The sequence below is a fragment of the Diabrotica undecimpunctata genome, chromosome 4, assembly GCF_040954645.1.
Source record: "Diabrotica undecimpunctata isolate CICGRU chromosome 4, icDiaUnde3, whole genome shotgun sequence".
NCBI classification, from domain to species: Eukaryota; Metazoa; Arthropoda; class Insecta; order Coleoptera; family Chrysomelidae; genus Diabrotica; species Diabrotica undecimpunctata.
The window spans coordinates 154,986,367-155,012,898 of NC_092806.1; the positions used below are offsets into that span (position 1 = coordinate 154,986,367).

The window sequence follows — 26,532 nt, forward strand, 5'->3', positions numbered from 1 at the left end:
TGGCCAACGCCTTATTATGTGCTATCCACTTATAATTGGCACATTTCGTGTCTGAAATGTCTGTCTGTCTGTCAACCACTGAATGTGTGCTTTTATAGTATTAAATTATTTCCGGTTTTTCCAATTTATTGACTTTTGTGTGGTGCATGGAGCACAGTTCTTCTCAAGGTTCTTCACAAGGTTATGTTATTAGAAAAGCCACAGAGTAGGTATTGTACCAATGCCCCTATTTTAATTAGCCTGGAATAACCTTTTTTAAATGCATCGTAGTTCTTAATATTGGGCGACCCAAAAAATCTGTAGAAAAGAACCCTGTTTAAAGCTGTTAGATCTGATAATCCTCTGATATTATGTCTTCGGGTCCTTGTGTTTCTCGGAGGTTCCGCCCCTGTCACTAAAACCCACTTTTCATTTGAATATGTTCACATGATTAACTTCTGCTTGTAAAGAGTCGGTTCTGGATTGTTGTGATTCACACGAGGCTTTCAACTCGAAAAGTTCAGGATCTGAAATCGATTCTTCATCGCTAGAAGATTCGCGCTGCTAAATTACATAGTCGATATCTTCCTCTGGGTCATCTATAACATATGTAGTCTTCCCATCAAGTCTCTCGGTCTTATAAATATAAATCTTGATCTTCAGAACGAAGCAAGGCTTGTATTTTGTTACAAATGCTGTCAAATACCTTATTGTTTACCAATACACAATCCGCAACCCGTAACAAGAAAAAACACCATAATGCGAAATACCTGGTCTACTAAATCTACACGTTTACAAAACAATTGTTACTACGATGCAAACATTGTAAGAGTCACGACGATATTGTAAGACTAAGCTTATTATAGACTACACAGAAGGTATTTAAACGGATATGCGCAAAAGGCTTACATTGTTGCCGCGATCAGCAGATATTTGGGGGACTTTTGCCTATTAGCGACCCTTTCAGATCTATTGTGGTTCTCTAGTCCTAGATAACATTCTCTAGCCTGACCCTTTTTATAAAGTCTAGTAGCTTCGAGACTGTACCTTCCATGTAGCTATTTGCCGGTGGATTTTCTTCTCCTAATGCAAAGAACCCCACATTTGCCAGACTGTCACACTGACATAGAATGTGCTCGGTTGTTTCTTCTTCACAGGTCTTCATCTGATAATCTCTTTGTCCTGGTAAATTCTTCCACTATTCCAGAGATTTGTGAGCTATCCACTTCCTTGTAGCCGTTCTTGTAACTGTCTTTGCAACGCCGCAGAAAGTTATGACCCTCGTGCTCCGGTACCAGGCTACCGTAACCTTGCTACAGTCTCGTAGTTTATTTAGGGCACACACACACAATCCCATACTAGCTTAGAATTGACCTCTACAGAATTGAGTGCCTTAAGCGCTGCCTGACTATCTGTAAAGATAGCAACTGAACGGAACGTTCTTTCCTACCTTCTTATTTTTCCACGCAGTGACGGATTGCCGTCCGCCTGGAAAACTGTAAAGCGTAGATAGACTTACCAGCAAATGTATTCCTTGATTTGTCTCTACTATGCCGGCTCCCACTCCCTCCGATGTTTTTGAGCCATTCGTGTACCAGGTAACAGCAGCTTGTATAAGTACACCTTACTGGTCTTCCAGGTCTAAGCACTCTTCCCCTGCCTGGTATATTAATTGTAAACTTATTGTTAAAGCTATATATCGTAGCTGTTGCATCGTTAGGTTGCCCCATCACAATATCGGCTTTTAGCTCCTCGATTAGCTTTCTGTTGTCAGCACCATAAATCTGCCCGCCTGGAGATTTAAGAGTGGTAGAGGAGAGATCCTCGGCGGCGACCTGTCTACGTGCGAGGTGGAAATTCCTCTGCCTGCGTCACCTGTCCGCCAGTGGGAGGGGATAACGGATAGGTAAGGTAATCGCAACACAGGTACTACGGGGGAGGTGGAGCCCCTGCGATGCGTATGCAACGCGCCACCTTCATTTTGGTGTCGGACTCGTAGGGGCAGTGGAGGCGCTAATGGTCGTATGCCGAAAGGCCAGGTAGACCAGGGTCCTGCCAATTTTAATTGGAGGGCACAAAGCACAGCTATGATCGGGCCTCGCCCTGTATAAATATATGAAGTGGTGGTAGATTCAGCAGGACTTCCAACGCTGCTGTAGGCGTTGTACTCATATATAATAAGGCAAGCAAAAAAAATTAATGTAACTGCTGATTGTACTGTGAGAGCTATCATAGCTATTTTCTATTAAGTGTAAAATTAAAAACAAAACTTATAATTTATAAATTTAAACAATATATCACTGTTTTTTTTGTGCAGACCTAATTAACTATTTTAATATATTTGTGTCTTCATTTGGAACCTAAGTTACTATCATAAATTAAGAAATTCGAAATAAAATGGTGTAGAAAGCTATACAAACAGGTATCTTTTATTTGCATGTGTTTGAAGTAGTAAAATAACAGTTATTCTCGTAAAACTAACATAATTGGACAACATAGTTAATACAATAGTTTTTAAATCATATCGGTTCTTCTTATTCAAAGGCATCTAGGTTTTACCTTGGACGATCATCATATGCATACACACCACACTTAATATCATGCTTATTTTTTTATATTTTTTGGGTGAGCCAGAAAGCGAACACAATCATAACTATTTATGTTTGTCTACTGTATGGTTATTTTTCAACGTACATTTTTGTTTCTTCTTTTTTTGTTCGTTACGCTGCATTCCTTCCACACCTATTCCCGTGCAGGTTCATAAAGAGCGAGCCCGTACTTTGCAACGAAAATTAAGCGCTCGGAACGAGCGAATGAAAGTCATAGCGCAAAGGGGCACGCCCGATCAAGAACCGCTTGGTACTTAGCACTAAATCCTTACCTCCCAAATCTCCCGACAAGACCATGAAACCTTATCTTGATGCGCGACTTGGCCACCACTCTCTTACGCGTGTATATATATTATTGTTATTGTGTGCTGCGCGTTACTGATTTCTTGCATTGTTGCTGTACAAACAGGCGCGGATCGAAGCGAACCGGCAGGAGATCTCCACGCTCGTCACCAAAATCCAACAAGTGGATCCTTACTCCACACAACCCCACCCCGAATACTCCCTTCTCGGAGTATCGTACGCTGATATCGCAGCCGGACGCTCTAAATCGCAAGAACGTCGATCAGCTTCACCCGCCTACGAAAAACACGATACCGAATCTATGCATTTGGAGAGAAACCTAACTGTACTTCTCCCTGAGCCAGAAGATGTAGAACCGCCTGTTCAGCTGGAAGTAAAAAGTGAAATTAAAGCACCCCTTGAAAATATTCCTCAAATTTTAGAACCAGAAGTTACAAAACAACCCGAAATTCAACATAAACCAAAGTCTGCACGACGTAGTCGTTCACCCAGGCCAAGAAATTTACCAAACAAAGCAAAAGTTCAACCTGACCATTCTGTTACTTTAACTCATACCACCATTGTTAAAACAGAATTAACAGAACCTATAGTAGTTACAGAATTAATAGAAGAAAGAGTAGATAAATCTGTAGATCATTCTGATGATACTGAATCTGGTTATTTATCAGTTCAACAAAGGATAAGAGGTAGATCTCCTAGTCCTATGTGGGCACCAGGAAATACCACTTATGCCGAAATCTTAAGAGGCCAATTCAGAACATCTGAAGAAAGAGAAATGTACCTTCAGGATGAAAGAAATAAACAAGTATATCAGGAATTAGAAAAGCAAGCCATTGCGCACATTGAAAAACCTGTAGATGTAGAACCACAAGCCGAACTTGAGTTCGAAGTTCCTGATGTACAAGATAACTTTAACAATATAACTGAAGATAATTATGCGGTGCCTTCTTTTATCCAAGACTGGACTCAGTACCATCAACAAGAGTATTCTGCACCTTCGCAACTAGAGCAGCAATATTACGCTCAAAATATGAACGTGCCTGTTGTGGACTACATGCAGCCTACTCCAGAAATGGTAAATTTAATGGCCTCAAATCAACAAATTCTAAATACGCGTGTAGAAACTTACCAAAGTTCCAATACTTATCATATTCCTTATGAAGAGGGTGCTTACGAGGACACGAGGTACTCGGAGGAAACTTATTCTAGTCAGTCTATTCCTACGAGTGTCGTACCTCCTCCAACTGAACCAATGGTGGTAGAAAATATAGTGCCTATAGAAGATAACGAAAAAGTCGAAGAAGTGTCTCGTGAACCACTAACACAAACGTCACAACCTGATGTTACTGGTTCGCATTTCTCGTACGCTCAAATTTTGTCTCAGGGACTAAGCGGAAAATCTCTCCAGCCATCCAGTATAGCAACAGTGCAACCTTCGAACGCTCGACAAGCCCCCAGACTAAAATCTCCCTTGCCTGGGTATTCCACGCATGCGGAAGATACGAAGTCTAAATCGAGGGAGCACAAAACGCGCAAATCTTTGAAGGATAGATCTCTTAAAGAAGAGAAATTCCTCAATGTTGCTTATAAGCAACATCCAGAAACATTAAATGAAGTAACCTTCGAACATGATCAGCTGCCTTCTTACCATGGAGAGCCTACCAGTGTAGGAGGTCAAGAAGCAACTGATATTTCCTCCACACAAGACTTAAAACTTAGTGATAGTGATGTTTCTCCTATTATAGATATACATAAGACTAATAATAAGTATAAGAAAACTAAACCTTTAGATGAGTTACATACTAAACAAATAACTGTTACCAAAACAAAAACAAAAACCGTTAAAGAACCACACAAAGAAATTACAATCGTAGAAACCAAAATAACCACCACGTCTAAATTAGAACCAACTGACAAATCCTCAGTAGATGAATCGCACGATAGTGAAGATATAAGCATTGTAACAAAAGACAAAAAATCCAAACACAAACGAAAACCAAAGCATCCCAGACCGAACGAAAATAAGGCTGCTTTTGTTATTGAAGAGTTTATTAGACACATCTCTGACGAAGAAATAGAAGATAGAAATGATAATCCTCCACAACGCCAACGTAAACCCAAAACAAGTAAGCCAAAAACTCAAATAAAACACTCAGAAGAGTTTATAAATCAAGAGCAAATCCAAACTAGCATACTTGAGCTTGAACAGACCTCAACTATTGATACTAGTAGTTCTGCTTTCATCGAATCAGAAAAAGCAAGCAACGAATTAGATATAGATCAGCCCATAGAGAAGGGTAAAAAGAAGAAACAGAAAAACAAACCTCAGCTTCAAGAATACGCGACACCAGAAGCAGTTATAAATCAAGAACAAATTCAAACTAAAACACTTGAGCCTAAAGAGACTCCAAATATTAACATCAGTCCATCAGAAAAAGCGAACAGCGAAACAGATAAATTAAATGTACATCAGCCCACAGAGAAATCCAAAACGAAGAAACATAAAAACAAACCTCAGCCTCAATCACCAGAAGCAGTGAAAACAAAGAAAGAAATCGTTGTTTTAGAAACCACTACTTCCCAAACAACCACAGAAATAAATGTATCTAAATCTCATTTAACTGAAGCCACCAAAGTTACAGAATCTTCTATTACCGAGATCGATACAAAACAAATAGTTGGTACCGAATCACCAGAATCAGTCAAACCTACCGATGAAGATAGCAGCAACAAAAAATCCAAGAAGAAGAAACACAAGAAACCTCATCATGATCAAGACACAAAAACTGATCAACATGAAGTGCCTTTAAAAGAAGCCGAATTAGCTGTAACGGAAACAACTGTAACAGAAAAAGCAGAAGATAAAGTTGAAGAACCAGTAATTAAGCCTAAAAGAAAGAAGAATAAGAAGGTTCAGCCAAAAACCGAAGAGCCTGAGAAAGAAATCGCTAGTCAAGAAACGCCACAGTTGGTAAAGTCTGTTGAACCTGTAGATATTTTAACCGAAGTTGAGCAACCTCAACCCAAAGACACAATAATCAATACAAGTTATACGGAAGAGCCTTTAAATGCGCCAACTACTATGAAGACTAAAACCAAGAAACCAAAGAAAACACCTGTCGTTTCTGAAAGATTCATCGAAAATGAAAAGACACATAGTAATTTAGATCTTGTTGAAGTCGGCAGTGAACAAAATCTTCAATCCGATGTAAATTATGTAACCACACAATTCATAACCACCGAGATTCAGGTAGAAGACAACTATGTAGTTACTAAGAGTGTTACAGAAAGAAAAGTTGACCATACATCTGAAGACAAAACAACCACCGAATATTCTGATATTGCACCTCAAGGATCGTCTAGAGATACTACAATACAAGATACCTTGAATGAACCCACTAAGAAATCTAAAAAGAAAAAAGATAAGAAGGTGCCTCATATAAGTGAAATTTTAAAACCTGTAGATATTGTCACTGTTGATAGTAAATCTCCAGAAATATTAGAGAGTACTCCAGGAACTTTATCTGTGCAAAAACCCAAAGATGTACCACTTAATATTTCCACTACAGAACAAATAACAGAATCCGTAGTAACAGTTAAACCTGTTTATACTGTTATTGTTGATAGTAAATCTCCAGAAATATTAGAAGATGATGAGAAAACTTTAGATAAACCTGTACAAAAAGCTAGTAAGCAAGACGTACCAGTTGATAGTTCTACTACAGAACATCTTACAATATCCACAGAAATTGTAAAACCTGTTGATACCGTTACTGTTGACATTAAACCTGCAGACATTTTGGAAGGTGCTCAGAAAACTTTGGATAAACCTGTACAAAAATCTAACAAGAAAAAAGATAAAAAGGAAGACGTATCAGTTGATACTTATATTACAGAACAACTTACAATATCCACAGAAATTGTAGAACCTGTTGATACAGTTATTGTCGACATTAAATCTGCAGAAATCTTGGAAGATGCACAGAAAACTTTAGATAAACCTGCAGAAAAACCTAGCAAGAAAAAAGATAAAAAGAAAGACGTACCATTTGATACTAGAGAACAACTTACAATATCCACAGAAATTGTAGAACCTGTTGATACCGTTACTGTTGACATTAAACCTGCAGAAATCTTGGAAGATGCTAAGAAAACTTTAGATAAACCTGTACAAAAATCTAACAAGAAAAAAGATAAAAAGAAAGACCTACCATTTGACACTTCTACTACAGAACAAATTACAATATCCACAGAAAGTGTAAAATCTGTTGATACCGTTATTGTCGACAACAAATCTGCAGAAACCTTGGAAAATGCTCAGGAAACTTTAGATAAACCTGTAGAAACATCTAGCAAGAAAAAAAGTAAAAAGAAAGACGTACCTGTTGATACATCCACTACAGAAAAAGCAGCAGAGAACCTAAAAGTCGTTCAAACTACAGTCATCGTCGACAGTCAACTTCCAGAACTCTTAGATGTTCAGGAAACTTTAGATAAATCTGTACCAAAGTGTAACAAAGAAGATAAAAAGGAAGAAGTATTAGTTGAGTCTTCCACTACAGAACAAATAGCAGAATCCCTAGAGATACCCAAATCTCTTGATACTAGTATTGTTAATAAATCTTTGGAAGTTTTGGAAACCAAAGACGAACCTGTTAAAAGATCTAAGAAGAAGAAGGATAAAAAGAAACCAGACATACTAGTAAAAACGACAACCATAGTACAGGAAACAGAATTTATTCCAGTAACAGAATCTGCGGAAACTGTTAAAAAAGACAGTACTCCTTTAGAACCTATAGTGGTAGAACATATTGAACCACCTTCAGTCAAGACTAAAGCTGAACATGACGTTAAAAATAAATTAGAAGTCGATACCCCTACTACAACAGAATCGCTAGAGGTAGTTACTATTGTCACCCACCAACATGAAGTTAAACAAGCTGAAAATATTGAAACTTCGACGACAAATATCCAAGAAATTGTAGATGAGTCTGTTGCAGAAACTAGGGATCAAGAAAGTCAGAAAATTCTGGAGAGCCATACCATAGTTGAATCTCCACTTGAAGGAGAAATACTTCCAAACTCTGAATCTGTTGATTTAAAATCTTCTGATACTAAAGTAGAAGCATCTATAAGTAAACCTAGTAAGAAATCGCATAAGAAAAAAGATAAAAGTAAACATAACATCGATGCTGATGAAGCAACTAAAACTTCTATCAAGGAACAAGTAACTGAATCTTTGCTTGTCGTAGAATCTATCGATGAAACTAATGAAGCAGACATTGTAAAACAAGATGAACAAACTACTGAATTAATTCACTCAGTGACTGAGATCGTTAAAGATTCAGAAGTTCAAAGTACTTTGGATGAACCTAACAAGAAGTCTAAAAAGAAAAAAGGTAAAAAGAAACCTGAATTTAATGAAAAAACTGAAATTTCTACTAAAGAGGAAATAACAAAACCACTGGAGCTGAAAACAACAACTAATATTATTGAGTTGAAACCTGTTGAAACTGATGAAACTCTAGAAGTAAACCGTAAAGTAGAATCTTTACCTACAGATGCATTGAACGTAATAAGTAATCAAATAAATGCACTTTCTACTTTCATAACAGAAAAAACTCAAGCTAATCAATCCCAAACAGTTGTTACAGAAGTGTTACCTGCAAGTGAACTAAAAACAACTGAAATAGCTGTAGTAGAAACTGATAGAAAGTCAAAAAATAAAAAACAGAAGAAGAAACCTCAGCAAAATAAACAGGACAAAGTTCCTGAAGTTATTAAAGCAGATGAAAATTTGCAGACTACTATAACTACCACATTGACTGAAATTGAGACATTGAGTTCCTTAGAAAAAGATCAAAAACCAAAAGATCAATCCATAATTGACGAAAATAAAGAAAATATTATTTTAGAAGCTGATACAAGGCTTGAAAATACAAAAACTGAAGAACCAACAACGAATTTAAACAAAGTTGTTTCCCAAACTACAGAATCATTTTTAGTAAATGAAAAACTTCACAATAAAGACATGATTCCTACAAGCGTTGGTAATAAAGATAAAGACGAAGAAAAGGCCTTAATAACACAATATTTAAGAGAAGGTTCGTCTGATTTTATCGAATCTGTCATAACAAACGCAGTAACAAAAGTTACAGAACTGTCTAAAACAGAAAAGACCGTAAAAACTACAACAAGTAGTCAAATATTTATAGACTCACAGAAATCTACACATCAGATAAACGAAGATGATAAATCTCAAGGTACTGTTGTTATCAAAGAAACTGTACTAACTGGTGAACCAAAAGATACCACAAAAATCGTATTTATTACTCATGAAGAAGTAAGAATGAAACCGGTTGTAACACTAAAAATGGAGTTTGTTGGGGAACCTGTTGTTGAAGAAATACATCATATTGAAAAAGGATTGTGTAATGAAGAAACGAAAGATACAATCGATGCAGTACTACAAGAAACTTCTGTGGAAGAACAACTGTTAACTAGAACCGAAGAAGAAAAAATTGTTCAAAAAGTAGAAGAACGTCAACAAATAACAGATAATGTAGAAAAAGTGACAAAAGAAACTAGTGAAAACTATGATATTGAAATTGAACAAGTAATATTTGGATCGGTTAAAGAACGGCCAAGTCAAAAAGCTATTAGGAAAGCAAGAGAAGAGAAAGAGAATAAAGAAAAAACTGAAGATAATGACGACAATATTCGTACCAATAAAAAACGCCAGGCGTTACCTTTGGACGCACTGTTAGACACAACTGACATAAAATCCCCTGACATTATTGAACAGATTGAACCGTCACTGTCAAGAACAGATTCAGTTATTGAAACCGAAATTACAACTTTCGAAAATATAATGGAAGTTTTGGATTCCAGACAGTCTAAAAAAGTATCTGCTACATTAATAGAAGACCAAAAAATCCAGAAACCTAGTGAGTCACATGACATTTTACAAGATGTAACTGTAAGTAAAACAGAAACTGTTTTTATTTCAGATGAAGAATTAGTTGAGAGAGATATCGAAGAAGCTGATAGTTCAGACATTGTTACAATTTCCGAATTGGGCGAAACAGAAAAGAAACACATACAAGATACTCTCAGAACTGAAAGTGCAGTTGACGATTTTATAATTCAAGAATTAAAAGATAGTGATGTAGTAGAAGCAAACATTACGTCTGCTGAACAACAGGTATTAGATATAACAGAACCATCTCAAAACACTGAAGATATTCTTTTACAGCTTAAGCAAGAAACATTATCCAAGTACAAGCCTGACTTATCTAGTATACCTGATAGAAAAGTAAAACCCCATTCCACTTGGTCAACAATAACTACCACTGTAACTGAATCTACTGTAATTAGCGAAAAAGCAAACTCAGATAAAACAACACAGGAGACAACTATTACAAGCGAGACAATTCAAGAAACTGACAAGCCAATTAGTAAAAAACCTGTAACTACAGTTCAAATTAAAGAACAAGAATTGATAGTTGAAGAACCAACTACGGAAAACAGTATTGAAAGCAAAGAGGCAGAAGTTTCTGATAAAATCCCAGAACTTGATTCATCAAGTGTCTTTATAAAGGTTGAGAAAGATTATTTCCAGAATCTACCTTCGATACCAATGTCACCAGAGAAACCTTTGCCAGAAATATCTTATCTAGAAGCAACAGTAACTACAAGTGCTCCTCAAACCATCAAAATTGTAGAGAAACCACAAGACGATTTACAAGATATTCTTACTACTCTTAAAACTGAAACAATACAAAAGTATCAACAAGAAGTTCAAAAAGAGATTACAGAAACTGTTTCCAAGAACAAGAACGAGAAAGAAAAGGAAGTAACTGTTTCTAAGAATGAAAAAGTTGAAGCTAAAAAGAAAAAGAAGAAAGATAAGAAAAGAAAATCTGTAACATTTGAAGAAACTCCTCAAATAATAAATATTGAAGAGCAACATCCTTGCATAGAAGAAACACAAGCTTTGACACCAGATGATGATTCTGAGAGTGCCGAAGAATTCGTTTTTGTTTCTGCGGTAGAACGAGAAGAAAAAGACAAAGGATGTGAAGAAAAGCATATTGATGAAATCGTACAAACCTTTGAAGTTATTCATAATACTACAGTCTCAGAAAACTTTAATACTGACCATATTAGTATCGATACACTACAACAAGAAATTACTGAATCAGTAGAAGATAAAAAATCCAAAAAGAAAAAATCTAAAAAGCCTAAACATGATCAGAAACCTGAAGATATCGGTTCTCTTCAGGAGCAAATACCTGCAAAAGTACAAGAACATAAGGTAAAGATTAATGTGAATGCAACTTTTATTACAGAAGAAATAAACAATTCATTACTGCCAGAAATTCCAAAAACAACTGACGAACTAGAAGATGTGCCAGATAAAATTGAAATACCAGTTGAACAACCCAAAACGATTCACAAAGAGAAGTCTAAAAAACAGAAAACTATAGAAATTAAATCTGTTCCTGAAGAAACAGTTACTGTTAGTGAAAAACCAGCGTTCCAAGATGGGCCTAAACCTAAAAAGAAATCAAAGAATAAGCAGGCTAAACACGAAGATGCAGTACCCATAGAAATATCTAAGAATGAAGTAATAAAAGAAAAAACACCTCAGGCAATTTCACAAGAAGTAAAAACTATAACTGAGACTATTATATCAACAGATATATCTAATGAAATAGAAGAACAAGTGAACAGAACTGAATTACTTAAAGGGGTAGAAGAAAATGAACCTGAAACACTTGAACCACTTACACAAGAAATTAAAACAATAACCGAGACCGTTACATTAACAGATAAATCTTATGATAAAGGAACGTCTGAATTAGTGAAAGAGGTAGAACAAGAACTGCCAATAGAAGTTGTTGCAACTGAAATTAAACCTACTTCTGCTGTACAAATAGAAGAACAAAAACCGATAACAGAAAAAGCAGTGTTAGATCTTAATGTAGAACAGACAATTAAAGTGGATGAAGATTCAGAAAGTTTAGATTTTAGTGCTAAACCAAGGAGGAAAAAACAGAAGAAAAAAATAGCTATAGTGGAAGAAACTCCTAATAAACAAGAACCTATGGAATCAAAGAACAAACAAACTAAACACGAAAAAACAGTACCCACAGAAATATCTAAGAGTGAAACACCCAAAACGGTAATTGAAGGAAAAATACCTCAGGCAATTACACAAGAAGTAAAAACAATAACTGAGACTGTCGTATCAACAGATATATCGAATGAAATAGAAGAACAAGTGAACAGAACTGAAATAGTTGAAGAGGTAGAACAAGAACTACCAATAGAAGTTGTTTCGAATGAAATTAAACCTACTTCTGCAGTACAAATAGAAGAACAAAAACCGACAACAGAAAAAGTAATGTTAGACAGTAATATAGAGCAGACAATTAAAGTGAATAAAGATTTAGAAAGCTTAGATTTTAGTGCTAAACCAAGGAGGAAAAAACAAAAGAAAAAGATAGCTATAGTGGAAGAAACTCTTGATAAACAAGAACCTCAGGTTGTTCATAAACCGATTGAATTCATCGACACAACAAATGTTCAGGAAATAGGTGTTTCCTATGCTACGATAGTTAAGGCAAATGTTACTGAAACACAAACAGTGACAGAAGAAAAGAAAGTCGATGAAGAAACAGCATTAGAGCATGTTAAAGAAAATGTTCAATATCCGGACTCAGAGGACAGTACTACTTCTGAAATGAAAAAACCAAAGAAGAGAAAACATAAAAAGAAACATCCTCAAGTATCTGTACCAGAAGAACAAATCGTTGAGGAAGTTCAGACAGTACAAGAAGCAAAAGAAACGGAAGTCTCTGATAAAACTAAAGAAGAATCAGTGATTTTAACAAATAAACCTTCTTGGGCTAGTATCGTAAGTTCAAACTTAGAACCAAAACCTCAGTATCTCGAACCTGTTGAAGTCAAACCTAAATCTGTGCCAGAATATATTCTGGAACCTTCAAAGGAAACTACAGTTCTTTCGGATGCCAGTGAGTCACATCCAGATGAAAAGAAACACAAGAAGAAAAAACACAAGAAAAAGCATGTAGCTGAAGAAATTCATAAACCAGCATTTACAGTCACAGAAGAAATAAAACACATATCAGATACAGAGACTGAAACTATAATAGAACCAGTAGCTAAACCAGAGGGCGTTGATGATATTGAAAAACAAGACGTTACTCATAAAAAGAAAAAGAAGAAAAACAAAAAGCATCAACAAGAAGTTGTAGAAACAAAACCAGAAGAGCTAAAAGTTGTTGGACAAAAAGATTCAGCAGATATAATTGTCACAGAATCAGTTACTACGGAAACAGTAATTACTGTCGGCAAAAAACAAGAAACGATAGAAAAGAATGAACTTACTAAAACAGAAAGCTTAGAAAAGTCGCCAGATTTAGTTGTACTTATTAATACCAATATCGAAGAACCAAGAACAATCGTAGAAAAAGAAATTGAGTCTGTTAAAACCGAAACAACTATTACGAAATCTGATACCGATATTTTAGAATCCGCAAAAGTTAAAAAAGATTACAAAGGTCTTCCTATTGATGAGTCTACAAATCTCTTCATCGACATTTTGGACGAACCAATTATTTTATCTGATGAAGAACAAGAAATCAGTAAAAAACCAATTCTTGAACCATTTGAAATAGTTGAACAACCAAAAATAACCGACGTTGTGACAGTATTTCTTGATGAAGAAAAATCTTTAAATCTAGACGAACCTTTGAAAGTTCAACCAAAAATCAGTAAACCACTAGTAACAGAGACTACTGAACTAGCAATTACTGAGAGTATTCAAAAGACACCAGAAATACAAACCCAAGAAATGAGTTCAGTAAAAGTAGAATATAAAGGTCTTCCTGTAGATGAAACATCTACTCTTTTCATGGATTTATTAGATGAACCTATTATTCTCTCAGATGAAGAGGACTCCTCATCTAAACTAATACCAGAGCAGGGCGAAAAAGAACCTCATATTATAAAAGATGCAAAACCAAAGGAAGATAAACTTTCAACTGAAACTTCTACAGATTTAAAAGACACTCAAATTGCTGAAATAAAATCAACAAAAACTGAGTATAAAGGTTTACCTGTTGACGAATCCACAAACCTCTTTATGGACATTTTAGATGAACCTATGGTATTTTCAGATGAAGAAGAACCACTTGTTACAGAAAACAAAGAAAGCGAGGTCCCTAAATGTACTGAGGAAGTAATAACTGTGGAAAAGAAAGAAATTACCGAACTAAAAAATCTCGATGAGAAAACAACTGAGAAAGCAGATGTCCAAGTTACAGAAGTAACTACAACATCTAGTGAATATGGTGACTATATTCTGGTATCACAACAAAAATCTGTAACACAAGAATTTTTAGATGTAGAAAAGTCTGAAACTTTGAAAAACACTGAAGTAATCCCAGAAAAATTAGAAATAAATATACCAAAGCCGAAGAAGGAAGAAACTCTTATTGAGAAGGTCGAGTATAAGGGACTACCAATCGACCAATCTACCACTCTATTCGTTGATGTATTAGATCAGCCAATTGCATTTTCTGAAGATGAAGATACTCGTGAAACTGAAATAGTTGATGTAATTCCAAAGGAGGAAGACATTTCCAAGAATGTTGATCTTGAAGTAACCGTAGAAAAGAAAGAATACAAAGGTTTGCCTATTGACGAATCTACCAATCTTTTCATGGACGTATTAGACGAACCAATGGTCTTTTCAGATGAGGAATGCCCCGTTGTAAGCGAAAAAGAAAATATTTCTGAAAAACCGACTGTAAAGACCGAAAAAGTTGTGGTTGACGACTTTTTGAACACAGAAATATCCACGCATAGCGATCAAGATAATAAAAAAGATACATTCGTAATTACTGAAACCACATCAATCGTTCAAACGGAAGTAGAAAAAGAACCGGTTGTAGTAAAGAAACAGGAATACAAAGGTTTGCCTATCGACGAGTCTACCAATCTATTTATGGATGTATTAGACGAACCTATGGTCTTTTCGGATGAAGAATGCCCCGTTGTAAGCGAAAAAGAAAATATTTCTGAAGAACCGACTGTAAAGACCGACAAAGTTGTGGTTGACGACTTTTTGAGCACAGAAATATCCACGCATAGCGATGAAGATAATAAAAAAGATACATTCGTAATTACTGAAACCACCTCAATCGTTCAAACGGAAGTAGAAAAAGAACCGGTTGTAGTAAAGAAACAGGAATATAAAGGTTTGCCTATCGACGAATCTACCAATCTATTTATGGACGTTTTAGACGAACCTATGGTATTTTCGGATGAAGAATTCCCCGTTGTAAACGAAAAAGAAAATATTTCTGAAGAACCAACTATAAAGCCCGACAAAGTTGTAGTTGACGACTTTTTGAGCACAGAAATATCCACTCATAGCGATGAAGATAATAAAAAAGATACGTTTGTAATTACTGAAACCACATCAATCGTTCAAACGGAAGTAGAAAAAGAACCGGTTGTAGTAAAGAAACAGGAATACAAAGGTTTGCCTATCGACGAGTCTACCAATCTATTTATGGACGTATTAGACGAACCTATGGTCTTTTCGGATGAAGAATGCCCCGTTGTAAGCGAAAAAGAAAATATTTCTGAAGAACCGACTGTAAAGACCGAAAAAGTTGTGGTTGACGACTTTTTGAACACAGAAATATCCACGCATATCGATCAAGGTAAAAAAGATACATTCGTTATTACTGAAACCACCTCAATCCTCCAAACTGAAGTAGAAAAAGAACCGATTGTAGTAAAGAAACAGGAATACAAAGGATTGCCCATCGACGAATCTACCAATCTGTTTATGGACGTATTAGACGAACCTATGGTCTTTTCGGATGAGGAATGCCCAGTTGTAAGCGAAAAAGAAAATATTTCTGAAGAACCGACTGTAAAGACCGAAAAAGTTGTGGTTGACGACTTTTTGAACACAGAAATATCCACACATAGCGATCAAGATAATAAAAAAGATACATTCGTAATTACTGAAACCACCTCAATCGTTCAAACGGAAGTAGAAAAACAACCGATTGTAGTAAAGAAACAGGAATACAAAGGTTTACCTATTGATAAGTCCAGTACTTTGTTTATTGATATATTAGATGAGCATATTGAGTTTTCTGACGAAGATGAAAGTCAAACAGTGCCACCAAGTGATACTGTAACACTTTCAGAAATTCAGCATAAGACTGATCTTAAAAAAGATCAGAGCACAAATCAAGAAACAGCGGATGGTCTTGATATTAATTCCACATTTATAGAAGTAGAGAAGTCTGTAACAACATTGCTAAATAAAAAACAAGATGGAGATCAAACCAACGAAGACACATTACAAGAAATCCCAACTGAACACATCTGTATTGACTTAACTCTTGAAGAAATAGATACACCTACAGTAAAATTGGAGAATAATTTAGCTGCAGACACATTCACAACAGTAGTGTACGATGTAGTTGGTCAAAATAAGGCAGAAGCGACTTATATACTAGAAAAAGAAGAAGCTAAAGTACCAGAGATAGATCAAGAAACTGCTGATACAAGACATTTGGAAGATTTCCTGACTTTAGATCAATTTACTATTATGAAATACGATATAATCTGTCAAAACAAACTAGAAGCAGAATATGTAATAAACAAACAAAAAGCTTTAATTACAAAAGAAGAAACATCAAACGTAGAAAGTGAAGAAATTGTACCGGAAGAAAAAGAAGACTCTTCAAATGTAGAAAAAGTCGAAGCAATGCCAACTGTAAATATAGAGAATTCATTAGTTCTGGATAAATTTGCAACCGATAAACATGACGTCATTCAGCAAAACAAAATAGAGGGAGAATATGTAACAAAACAGGAAAAACCAAAACCATCTGAAGTTGTTGAAGTAGTAGAAACAAACATTATTAAAGAACCATCGGTGTCTGATCTTAAAATTACTGTTGACGAAACTGTTTACCGCTATGACGTGATCGGAATGCGCAATGAAGAAACCAAATATTATGAGGTACTATCTAAACAAATTACTGATAAGGAACCTAGTGAAATTACCGCAAAAGCAGAAAGCAAGCCAGTTCTAGAACTAGAAGATAGCTCGAAGTATGACCTAAGTCAGCTGCTTCAAGCTGAAATCGCATGGTATGAACGAAAAGCACAAGAAGATAAGATCATATCTGAGACACTTGCGGTTGAGGAAAATGTTGTAGAAACGAAACCAACAACTGAACAAAAAGAAGTCGTAATCAAAGAATCTGAAATCACGACAATTGTTCAAGAGGTAGATTTGAAAAATATGGAACACACCCCTGATGAAATTTACTCTGAGCTACAAAACAAAATAACACTAAAAGAAACTGAAGTAAAACCTGTAGATATTCCTCTGAAAAAAGAAGATGAGAATGGAGTGGAAGTTGATACTAAGTTCCTAACAGAATTAAGTGATAAACATGACCTAGTAGAAACTACTAAAACCGTTGTTGAGACTGGCATAGAAAATGTTAGAGTATTAGAATCTGTAGACATTCCTGTGGAAAAGCAAGTTCAGACCAAAGTTGCAGTAGAACCCACAGACATCTCTTTGCAAACGGAATACAAAAATATTGTGAAAGTTGATACTGATACTCTTACAGAAGTAAAGATACCTAAAATAGTAGAAACCTTGATAAATACTGAAATTGTTCAAGATGAAGAATCTGTAGATGTTGCCTTCCAAGTAGAACCAACAGAGGAAACAAATATTAATATTAAATTTATTGAGAATGAACAAGTTACTTCTCAGGTTACTGATTCTGTAATAAAAACAGAAGAATCAACAATTTTAGTTTCCTCAAAAGAACCGGAAGTAGATACAATTCTAATAGACCCAGCGAAAGATATTGAACAGTCACCTAAAGTTAAGGATAATATAGTTTCTTCTGAAGAACCATTTGTAGAATCGGAGGAAACTGATGTAGTTCCTCAATTAGTACGAGCACATTCACAATTTGAGGCTATAGTGGACAATATAACAGAATTTGTTCCTAAATCAGAACTTTACCAGTCTAAATCCTCCTACAGTCTAAATCCAGATGCTGCAGAATTTATACCCAGCTCACGATCGCAAATAACTGTTCCCGATACAAAAGACTATACTCAAGTTTATGAAGAAGAAGAAGAACTAAGTTGGGAGGGAGGTAAAAGCGATTCGACGATGTTCGATCAATACGAGTCTACGTACAACTTACCTCCTGCTCATACTACGAAATGGGTGACTGATATACTTGAGGATAACGAGGATAAGAAACGAAATGAAGAGAGATTAGAGCAACAAAGAATGGAAGAAAGCTTGCTTCCTAGAGATGTGGTTTCAGAACTAAAAGTTGACAAAATTAGAGATATTATTAGTTCTCAACCGTGGACAGAAACTATTAGTACAAACTTAGAACAAAGAGTTGAAATTATACCTACAGGTCCAGTTGAAATTATACCTACGGCTCCAGTCGAAATTAAACCTCTAAATAAATGGGAAAATTTAGGTGGAGATAAGACATACGCGGATATCGTAGCTACAAATCCGCCAGTTAAATCAAAACGAGAAGATTCTCCCACGACCATTAAAGATACCAGTACACAAAAAGTGGAAATCAAAATAACGGACCTAGACGAACCCTTCAAACAAGAAGTATTCGATAAGCCTGCAATTACAACAGACACTGAAGGTTTTATGGAAGTTGTTACCAAAAAGGGCAAAAGGTCCAGATCAAGATCGAGATCAAGGTCTCGACAAAGACAACCAAAAGCTCCTGCAGAATCTTCTCCGGAATCGATAGAGGTAGTAAAAACTATAGTTACTGAAACCAAAGAAACCTTTGTGGAACCTATTAAAACAGACGAAATATTCGACAATAATGCACAACACCCTAGTGTTCTGACTTACGCAAAAATACTTGTATCACCAGGTATCAAACCAAACGATAAACATTCTGAAACGTCTATAAAAGTAGACGATAAACTTATAACCTCTACAAAAGATAGTTTCATCGAAACATCATCAGAGCCCAAAAAAGATCCTTCTATTGAAGACCCAGTAGAAAAATTGGAAAGTAAAGGTAAATCGAAAAAGACTAAAAAGAAATCCAAGTCTCCAGTGACAACTGAAAATAAGGAAGTTGAAGAAAAACCAAAGACAATGTTCACAATTCCAGACGATTCGCAGAACTTACAAATTGATATCGTAGATGCTTGTCATGCAGCAAAAGTTGAAATACAGGAAACTACCGAAATACATAAATCTGAAGATACCATAGTCCACGAAAAAGAACCTGAAGAGACAATTTTATTAACTGAGGTATCAAAGAAGCAGCGACAGGAATCACCTTCAGCTCAGATTAATGCCTTTATAGAAGCAGAAAGATATATTGAATTGGATGTACCTAAAAAGATAGATACGGTAAAATTAAAAGAAGTAGAAACACATGTTGACACGGCTGATCAGGTTACTAATAATACTACAATTTCGTATGCTAAAATATTATCCAGTCAACATGAAAAATCACCTCCTGCTAAACCAGAAGTTAAATTGACTGAAACAGCGCCTAAAAGAGTTACTGTGACAACTGAAGTAGTTAAGAAAATAGAACCAGTTCATAAAGAAGAAATCAAGTCCGATATTGATGAACATTTAACAATTGAGAAGAAATCTAGGAAGTCAAGAAAACGATCAAGAACTCCAAAGCATAATATTGAAGTTCAAGAGAATAAGCCCCAAATTCAAGAAATAGTTCAAGAAGATATTAAGCCTACTGAACTTGTCGAACAACCTCAAATAAGTCCTACTGATAACAATGTCTCATCCTATGCTAAAATTTTAGCAACTCATCTCATAAAACCAAGTTCTACACCTGAAGTTACAATAATTGAAACAGTATCTTCAGAAACTACAAAAGTTGTAGAAGTTGAAGAACCTGTAGTTACAGAAAAAGATACATCGGTTAATGTAGTAGTAGATAATTTGGAGGTTGAAAAGAAAACTAGAAAATCTAGGAAACGGTCAAGAACCCCCAAATCAACGATTGAAGCCGAGCAAGAGATCATTGATAAGTCTGAAAAAGTAGAGGAAGTAGATACCAAACACGATGCTGAAGAATCAAATAATGTGTCTGTTAATACCTCTTATGCTAAAATTTTAGCAACCCACCAAATTAAAACTACAGTAATACCTTCCCTAGAAGTGACAGAATCCTTACACAAAGATATCACTACCATCGAAGAACCCGCACTAGTAGAGCCAACTGTACCCACAGAAATTAAAGCAGATATAGACAAACAATTAAAAGTTGAACAGAAGTCAAGAAAGTCTAGAAAAAGATCCAAAACTCCTAAAGAAAAACCCGAAGAAGACAAAATTGAACATATTGAACCAGTTAAACAAGAAGAAAAGAAGCCTGACTTAATTGAACATCTAGAAGTTGAAAAGAAATCTAAAAAATGTAGAAAAAGGTCAAGAACACATTATCCAACCGATGAACCAAAACAAGAAATTTTACCTGCTGAAGATATATCGATATATAGCACCAAGCCTGAGCTTCAAGAGCCTGTAAATATTTCTGCTGATCAAATTCACATTAAAACTAGTTTCCATCACCTAACTTACGCAGATGTTGCTAAAACTGGAAGAAGTAGAGAATCCTCACCACACCCAAGAGCCTTTAGTGAAATAGATACTAGTAAAATTCAATACGTGCCAAGAGATGACTCCCCTGAAGCCAAACCAGTAGATCAAGAAGAAGTAGTCGAATCGAAAGAATTTTTACCTAAAATAAAAGAACCAAAGAAGATTTCTCAAAGAGATAATATCGAAATCAGTACATTTATTGAAGAAGAAAGATCGGCTATATTAAAGGAAAATGATCATGTCATCGATAGTTCTTGGGTTGTAATAGAAGAACGAGAACTTAGTGATATACCGGAAGTAATACCTGTCATTATTGAACCAGAACCAAGAGATACAAATACTCCTGAAAAAGATGAACCTACACAGGTTAAACCTGAAGATCAAATTGAATGTACAGAGTCTACCAAAAAGCCAAGGAATCGGTCTAAATCCAAACGTCAAAAGGCTCATAAAGAACCAGAATTGCCTGAAACTATTGAGCATTCACCACGTGTATTACCAGCTATAGTTACTGTTCAATCTGACGAACAACTTGAAGTTAAATCAAGGTCTCCTAGTAGAACCTATGCATCAGTTGTGAAATCTCACATAGAAGAAGTTACTCCTGAATATATTCAGTATACCCAAGTTATTAGTTCTATAGAGAATAAACCCCAAACCGTTGAAAGCATTACTGATTCAACAGTTGAAGAAGGTACACAAGAGATAGTTCCAGAAAAAGTAGTTGAACCGCCCACAATGCAAGAACTACATACAACAGAAGCGAAAAGTAAGAAAAAGAAAACCAAGAAACATAAAACAGTTGCACAAGATTCTCCTAAAATATCTGGAGATCAAGAACCATTCACTATTGATGAGTCGTTAGTAATACCAGAACCTAGTGATCAAATACAAGAAACTACTGTAGTAGAAGTAACTGAGACAGTTAATAAAGTTTGGCCATCAAAGGGAGAAACGGTAAAATTAGAAAAACAACCAGATTCTTCTATAGAATTGGAAGCCAACATATATACCATCGAAAAACAATTTGTCGAAACAAATAAAGATGAAGTTGAAACACAAGTTGATGGTGATAAACAAATTCCAGTAACTTCCGAAAAACAAGATCAAGTACAGTCTGTTGATATCGTTCAACCTGTAGATATTCAACAAGTAGAGAAATCTGTTGAGCCAAATTCTAAATCAGCTTTAAATAATCAAGTAATAATAACAGGTATAACAGAATATACAATAACTACAGAAGTTCAATCTAATGCCGATAGTAAAGAAGACATTAATATAGAATTTATTAAAAAAGAAACTAAAGAAAGTAATTTTGAAAACGTACAATTGGTTGAGACAATTGTAGACTCCACTATTCCAGAGACTATAAAAATAATTAAGGAGACAAAAGAGATTTTAGAAGTGGAGAAATCATCAGATTCTGATCAACTTAAAACTTCAGAAATCAAAGCGATTGAGGATAAAGATCATCAAAAAACTAAACCTATTGAAAATGTTTCAGAGATACTTATTGAACCTTTGAAATCAATAGAAGCAGAAAAAATTGTACCATCTAAAGATGAGCAAAAACTTCTATATTCAGAAAGTGTTAAACAAATTCCAAGCCAGTCCCCATCAAATATAGAACATATATTGAAAAAAACTGACACACCATTTAGAGCCGAAGAAGATAGTGTTATTACAGTTGAAGCTATCCAAACAATACAACCGAAAGACCAAGAAAAAACTGAACTTCCTAAAGACACGCCAACAAGTATCACAGAAGAGCCTGTCGAATCAAAGAAATCTAAAAAAGGCAAAAAGAAGAAAGATATCATACAACAAGCAGAACCTGAGTCTGTAAATATTGAAACACCTGGCAGGGACGTAGAAAATAAAGAAGTGTGTGTAACAGTTGAAATCGTTCAATCAGTTCAAACTGTAGAAACAGAAGAACCTGAAATTAAAGCTGAACCTTCTAAAGAAACACCAGAAAATGTTGTCGATGTACCGATAGCATCGCTTTCGAAGAAAGCTAAGAAGAACAAAAAGAAGGATACCTTACAAGCAGAACAAGATATAAAACCTGTATCTGTACCAATTACCGTTCAAGAAGATAAAGAAGAGACAGTTACAGTCGATATTGTTGAAGCAGTTGAACCTAAAGTAACTGAAGATGCTGATGTTAAGACTGACTTAACTCAAGACTCGCCAGAAAACGTTGACGAGGTACCGCCATCATCGCCATCAAAGAAATCCAAGAAGAACAAACAGAAGGATACGGTACATACACAACAAGATGTAGATCCTGTGTCTGAACAGATTGAAAAGACTGAAATACCAATTACAGTCCAAGAAGATAAAACAGAGACAGTTACAGTTGAAATTATTCAAGCAGTTGAACCCAAAGGAACGGAAGAAGCTGATGTTAAGCTTGAATTACCCCAAGACTCACCAGAAAACGTTGTAGAGGTACCGATAGCATCGCCCTCAAAGAAATCTAAGAAGAACAAAAAGAAGAAGGATACAGTACAAACAGAACAAGATTTAGAACCTGAATCTGTAAATATTGAAGTCCCAACCAAAGTTCAGGAAGATAAAGAGGACGCAGTTTCTGTTGAATTTATACAAGTTGATCAGACCGAAGCTATCAAAGAGGCTGAGGTTACGACTGAACTATTGAAGAGTAACAACGAGGTACCAACCGAAACTCAATCGAAAAAATCTAAGAAAAGCAAAAAGAAGAAAAATGATACTCAGACAAAAGACGATACACAATCTGATATTGGTTTGGTCTCAGTTGAATCAGATGAAAAATGTACCATCATAGAAGAATCAACCAAATTGCAAAAAATTGAAATAATACGATCAGTTGAACCTCAAGAACAAATAACTACTGAGGATAAATCACAAGAGGTTCGAAAACTTACATACTCAGATATCGTTAGAGAAGAACATATAGAACCAAAGAAAGATACTTTAAGACCAGAAGTTGAACAGAAAACTGAAATTACATTACTTAAAGATATTGAAGATCCAGTTAAGATAACTGAAGAAATTTTGGTTCAGACTGATCTATCCCAAGATGATAAACATGTGTATTCAGAAAACGATAATGAAAAATTGATGGAATCTGTGCCAAAGAAATCTAAGAAAAACAAAAAGAAGAAAGGTATTGTGGAAGTAGAACCTGATACTAATGTAATCAAAAATATTGAAGAACCAATCAAAATCGACACTGAGGAAGTCATTGAGGCTGTTAAAACTGAAGCAATTAAAGAGACTGAGGTTGAAGTTGAAGCTGTTACAGATGAGAAAACCATAGTATTGCCGGAAAGTGTTAAAGAAGTTCATGCTGAATCTCCATCAAAGAAATCTAAGAAAAACAAAAAGAAGAAAGATCCTACTCAAATAGTACAACTTGTACAATCTGAGATTACTCCGAGCTCAAGTGCAACAGAACAAGTGATACAGTCTGAGGTTACTTCCAACTTTAATGTAACAGAACAAGTTGTGCAATCTGAGGTTACTCCTAGCTCAAGTGAACCAAAACAAGTTTTGCAATCGGAAGTAACTCCTAGCTCAAGTGAAAGTGATATTAATACTGAAATTGTTCGTGAAGTAACAATTACTACTACAGAAACGCCTAAAGTAACTGAAAGAACAGAAGAACAACTTTATGTCACCTCTAGCGGTAAAAAAGAAGAAGAACTGACACCACAACAAGAATCTGAATTGTTTAAAGTTGAAATTTGTGTTGGTGAAGAAGTTGTGGATCACAATGAGTTGAATAAACGAGTAGTTCAACAATTTTTAGAAGATGCTAAGTTATACGATCAGTCTGTTTTGAAAGAAACAATTGACACGTCTAGGAAAGTAGTTAAAGAATTTTTAGATGATGCCGTGAAATATGATGAAGCTTATTTACAACAAAATAAAACCATTGAATCGAATGATACGTTTATGTCTGCTCAATCAACACCTTCGAAATCACCCAAAAAGAAAGGAAAGAAGTCCAAGTTTGAGTCTGAGGAATCTAAAAAACCTGGATTTATAAAATCATTAGTGACAACTGTAGTTAGTAAGATCACTGGAAAATCTAGTCAGTCTCAGGACGTAGATGAAGAAATTGTAGGCCCCCAACCTTTAGAATCAGACTCTTTAAATACGCTTATAAATAATTTATTAATAGACGATGGTTTTTGGCTAACAAAGAAAATATATGATGAAGCCGAAGAAAATTGGCAATTGGAGTTAGCGATACAACGAAAAGAACAAGGTTCTGGTGACGCTGTGGTTTTACCAAGTGGCCCACCAGACGACGACGGTGGTTCTGACGGTTCTAGCGGTAGAAGCTCGCCTCGTAATCAATCCGGAGAATCTTTCGGTAGAACACTACCCAACTCTGAATATATGATGTACAGCTTACCCGGCGGTATAGCTGGCTGGAAAGAACAAAGTACTTACTTACCTCCGGAACCTTTAATCGACAGTAATACTGTAGTAACTTCGGTCGGTGCCACTGAACCCCTACCCGATACCTCCTCTTTAGGGCCTCACATGCAGCCAACGAAGTCGACGACTCTAGGTGGATCCGGCGATGACAGACATCTCAAAAAGGTGAAATTTCATTGTGTTGTCTGTGTTGGGTTCCAGACTTTGTGCTTGTCTCTCATTAACCTAGTTATTTTCGTGTTTCTGAATCTGTTTTGCTTACTAATTTTATTTATTGGATAGTGTATTAAATACATGTGTAAATATTTTGCTTTTATTTGGGGCTTATAGAAAAGAATATGTGTACTTACAAGGTGAATTTTTTTTAGAAACAGTATCAGTTCCGATACAGTTTGAAGCGTACGTTGTGTGTAGTTATATCACTCTGATGAGTACTTGCGCTGTTTGTAGAAGTTATCTGAACGCTAGAATTGTTGGTTGGTGCAAATCGGTATTGGACACACCGAAAGTTTCAATATTGTTTTGGAGCAATCGACGAATAGCGCTGATACTCGAGGAAGGTCAGCAGTGAGTGATAAAAACGAGATGAGATTAAAACCGCTCTCGTATTGCCTTTGATAATGTCTGCCACAGTTACAGACGAAACGTCAGGTAGTAACTAATAGTATAGTCATGATAATTATGGTATATTATACTGTTATTAGACAGTTAAAAATGTCTAGACCTGTTACTGCGGGGTAGAAGACGACCGACTACTTCCTGCAGTCGCTCTATTAAATACTTTGGCTAGTTACAACACTGGGATATGGAGTTTGTACTTAGCAAGTAGGAAAAATGTTGGATTATAGAATGGGTGAGATATGTTGGATTATAAGCCGATACATTTGGAGAGTCAGAGTGGTAGAGATCAACCTTTGCCGCAATTCCAAAGAAGCATAGACACTGTAAGGCTCACTGTCTAATTAGATGAGCACCGTACACTGAAGCTGTTCCTTAAAGTATTACACAGAGAAAGGCTATGGCGAGATAAGATGGTAAAATTTGCACTAGACTAGATTCTTATTTGAGAATGGGCATTCAAAAGTAAATATTTAGAATCCTCTCTAGCCAAATTTTGAGCTCTCTAGTTGGACCCCTCTCTAGGTAGGCAAAAATCTGTTTTTTCGAAAAGTAAAATTTCCTAAGCGATCCTTTGCTTTAAAAAATATGAAAAAATCATAAACATATATTTCAATGCCCAAAAATACTCACTTCGTATTTTTATCATTAAAATTGAGCTCAGGAAAAATATTTAAATTTTTCAAAAAAGCTATTTTTTCTCCGAAACATCCTTAAAATAAAAAAAAAAAAAAAACATTTTTTGTGGTTCCTCCCATATTTTACCGCATAAACTCAACTTTCATATCAATAAATAACGATTTTTGATATATTTTTTTATTATTTCTAAAGGCGGGATCTGGTTTGCAAGTTTCAGAC

At 35.5% G+C, this 26,532-nt stretch overlaps 1 protein-coding gene across 15 annotated transcripts in view; it reads left to right on the plus strand.

Annotated features, from left to right (window-relative positions):
• The window catches only part of Msp300 (Muscle-specific protein 300 kDa), a 477,430-nt gene that overhangs the window by 360,345 nt on the left and 90,553 nt on the right, over positions 1–26,532 (plus strand). For 10 of the 15 annotated variants that reach the window (XM_072530648.1, XM_072530657.1, XM_072530658.1 and 7 more), the window contains one exon: positions 2,998–25,221. The exons of 1 other annotated variant lie outside the window; for it this stretch is intronic. In XM_072530648.1, the coding sequence (XP_072386749.1) occupies positions 2,998–25,221 (22,224 nt within the window). 4 more of the 15 variants (XM_072530655.1, XM_072530656.1, XM_072530645.1 and 1 more) reach the window with 3 other exon arrangements.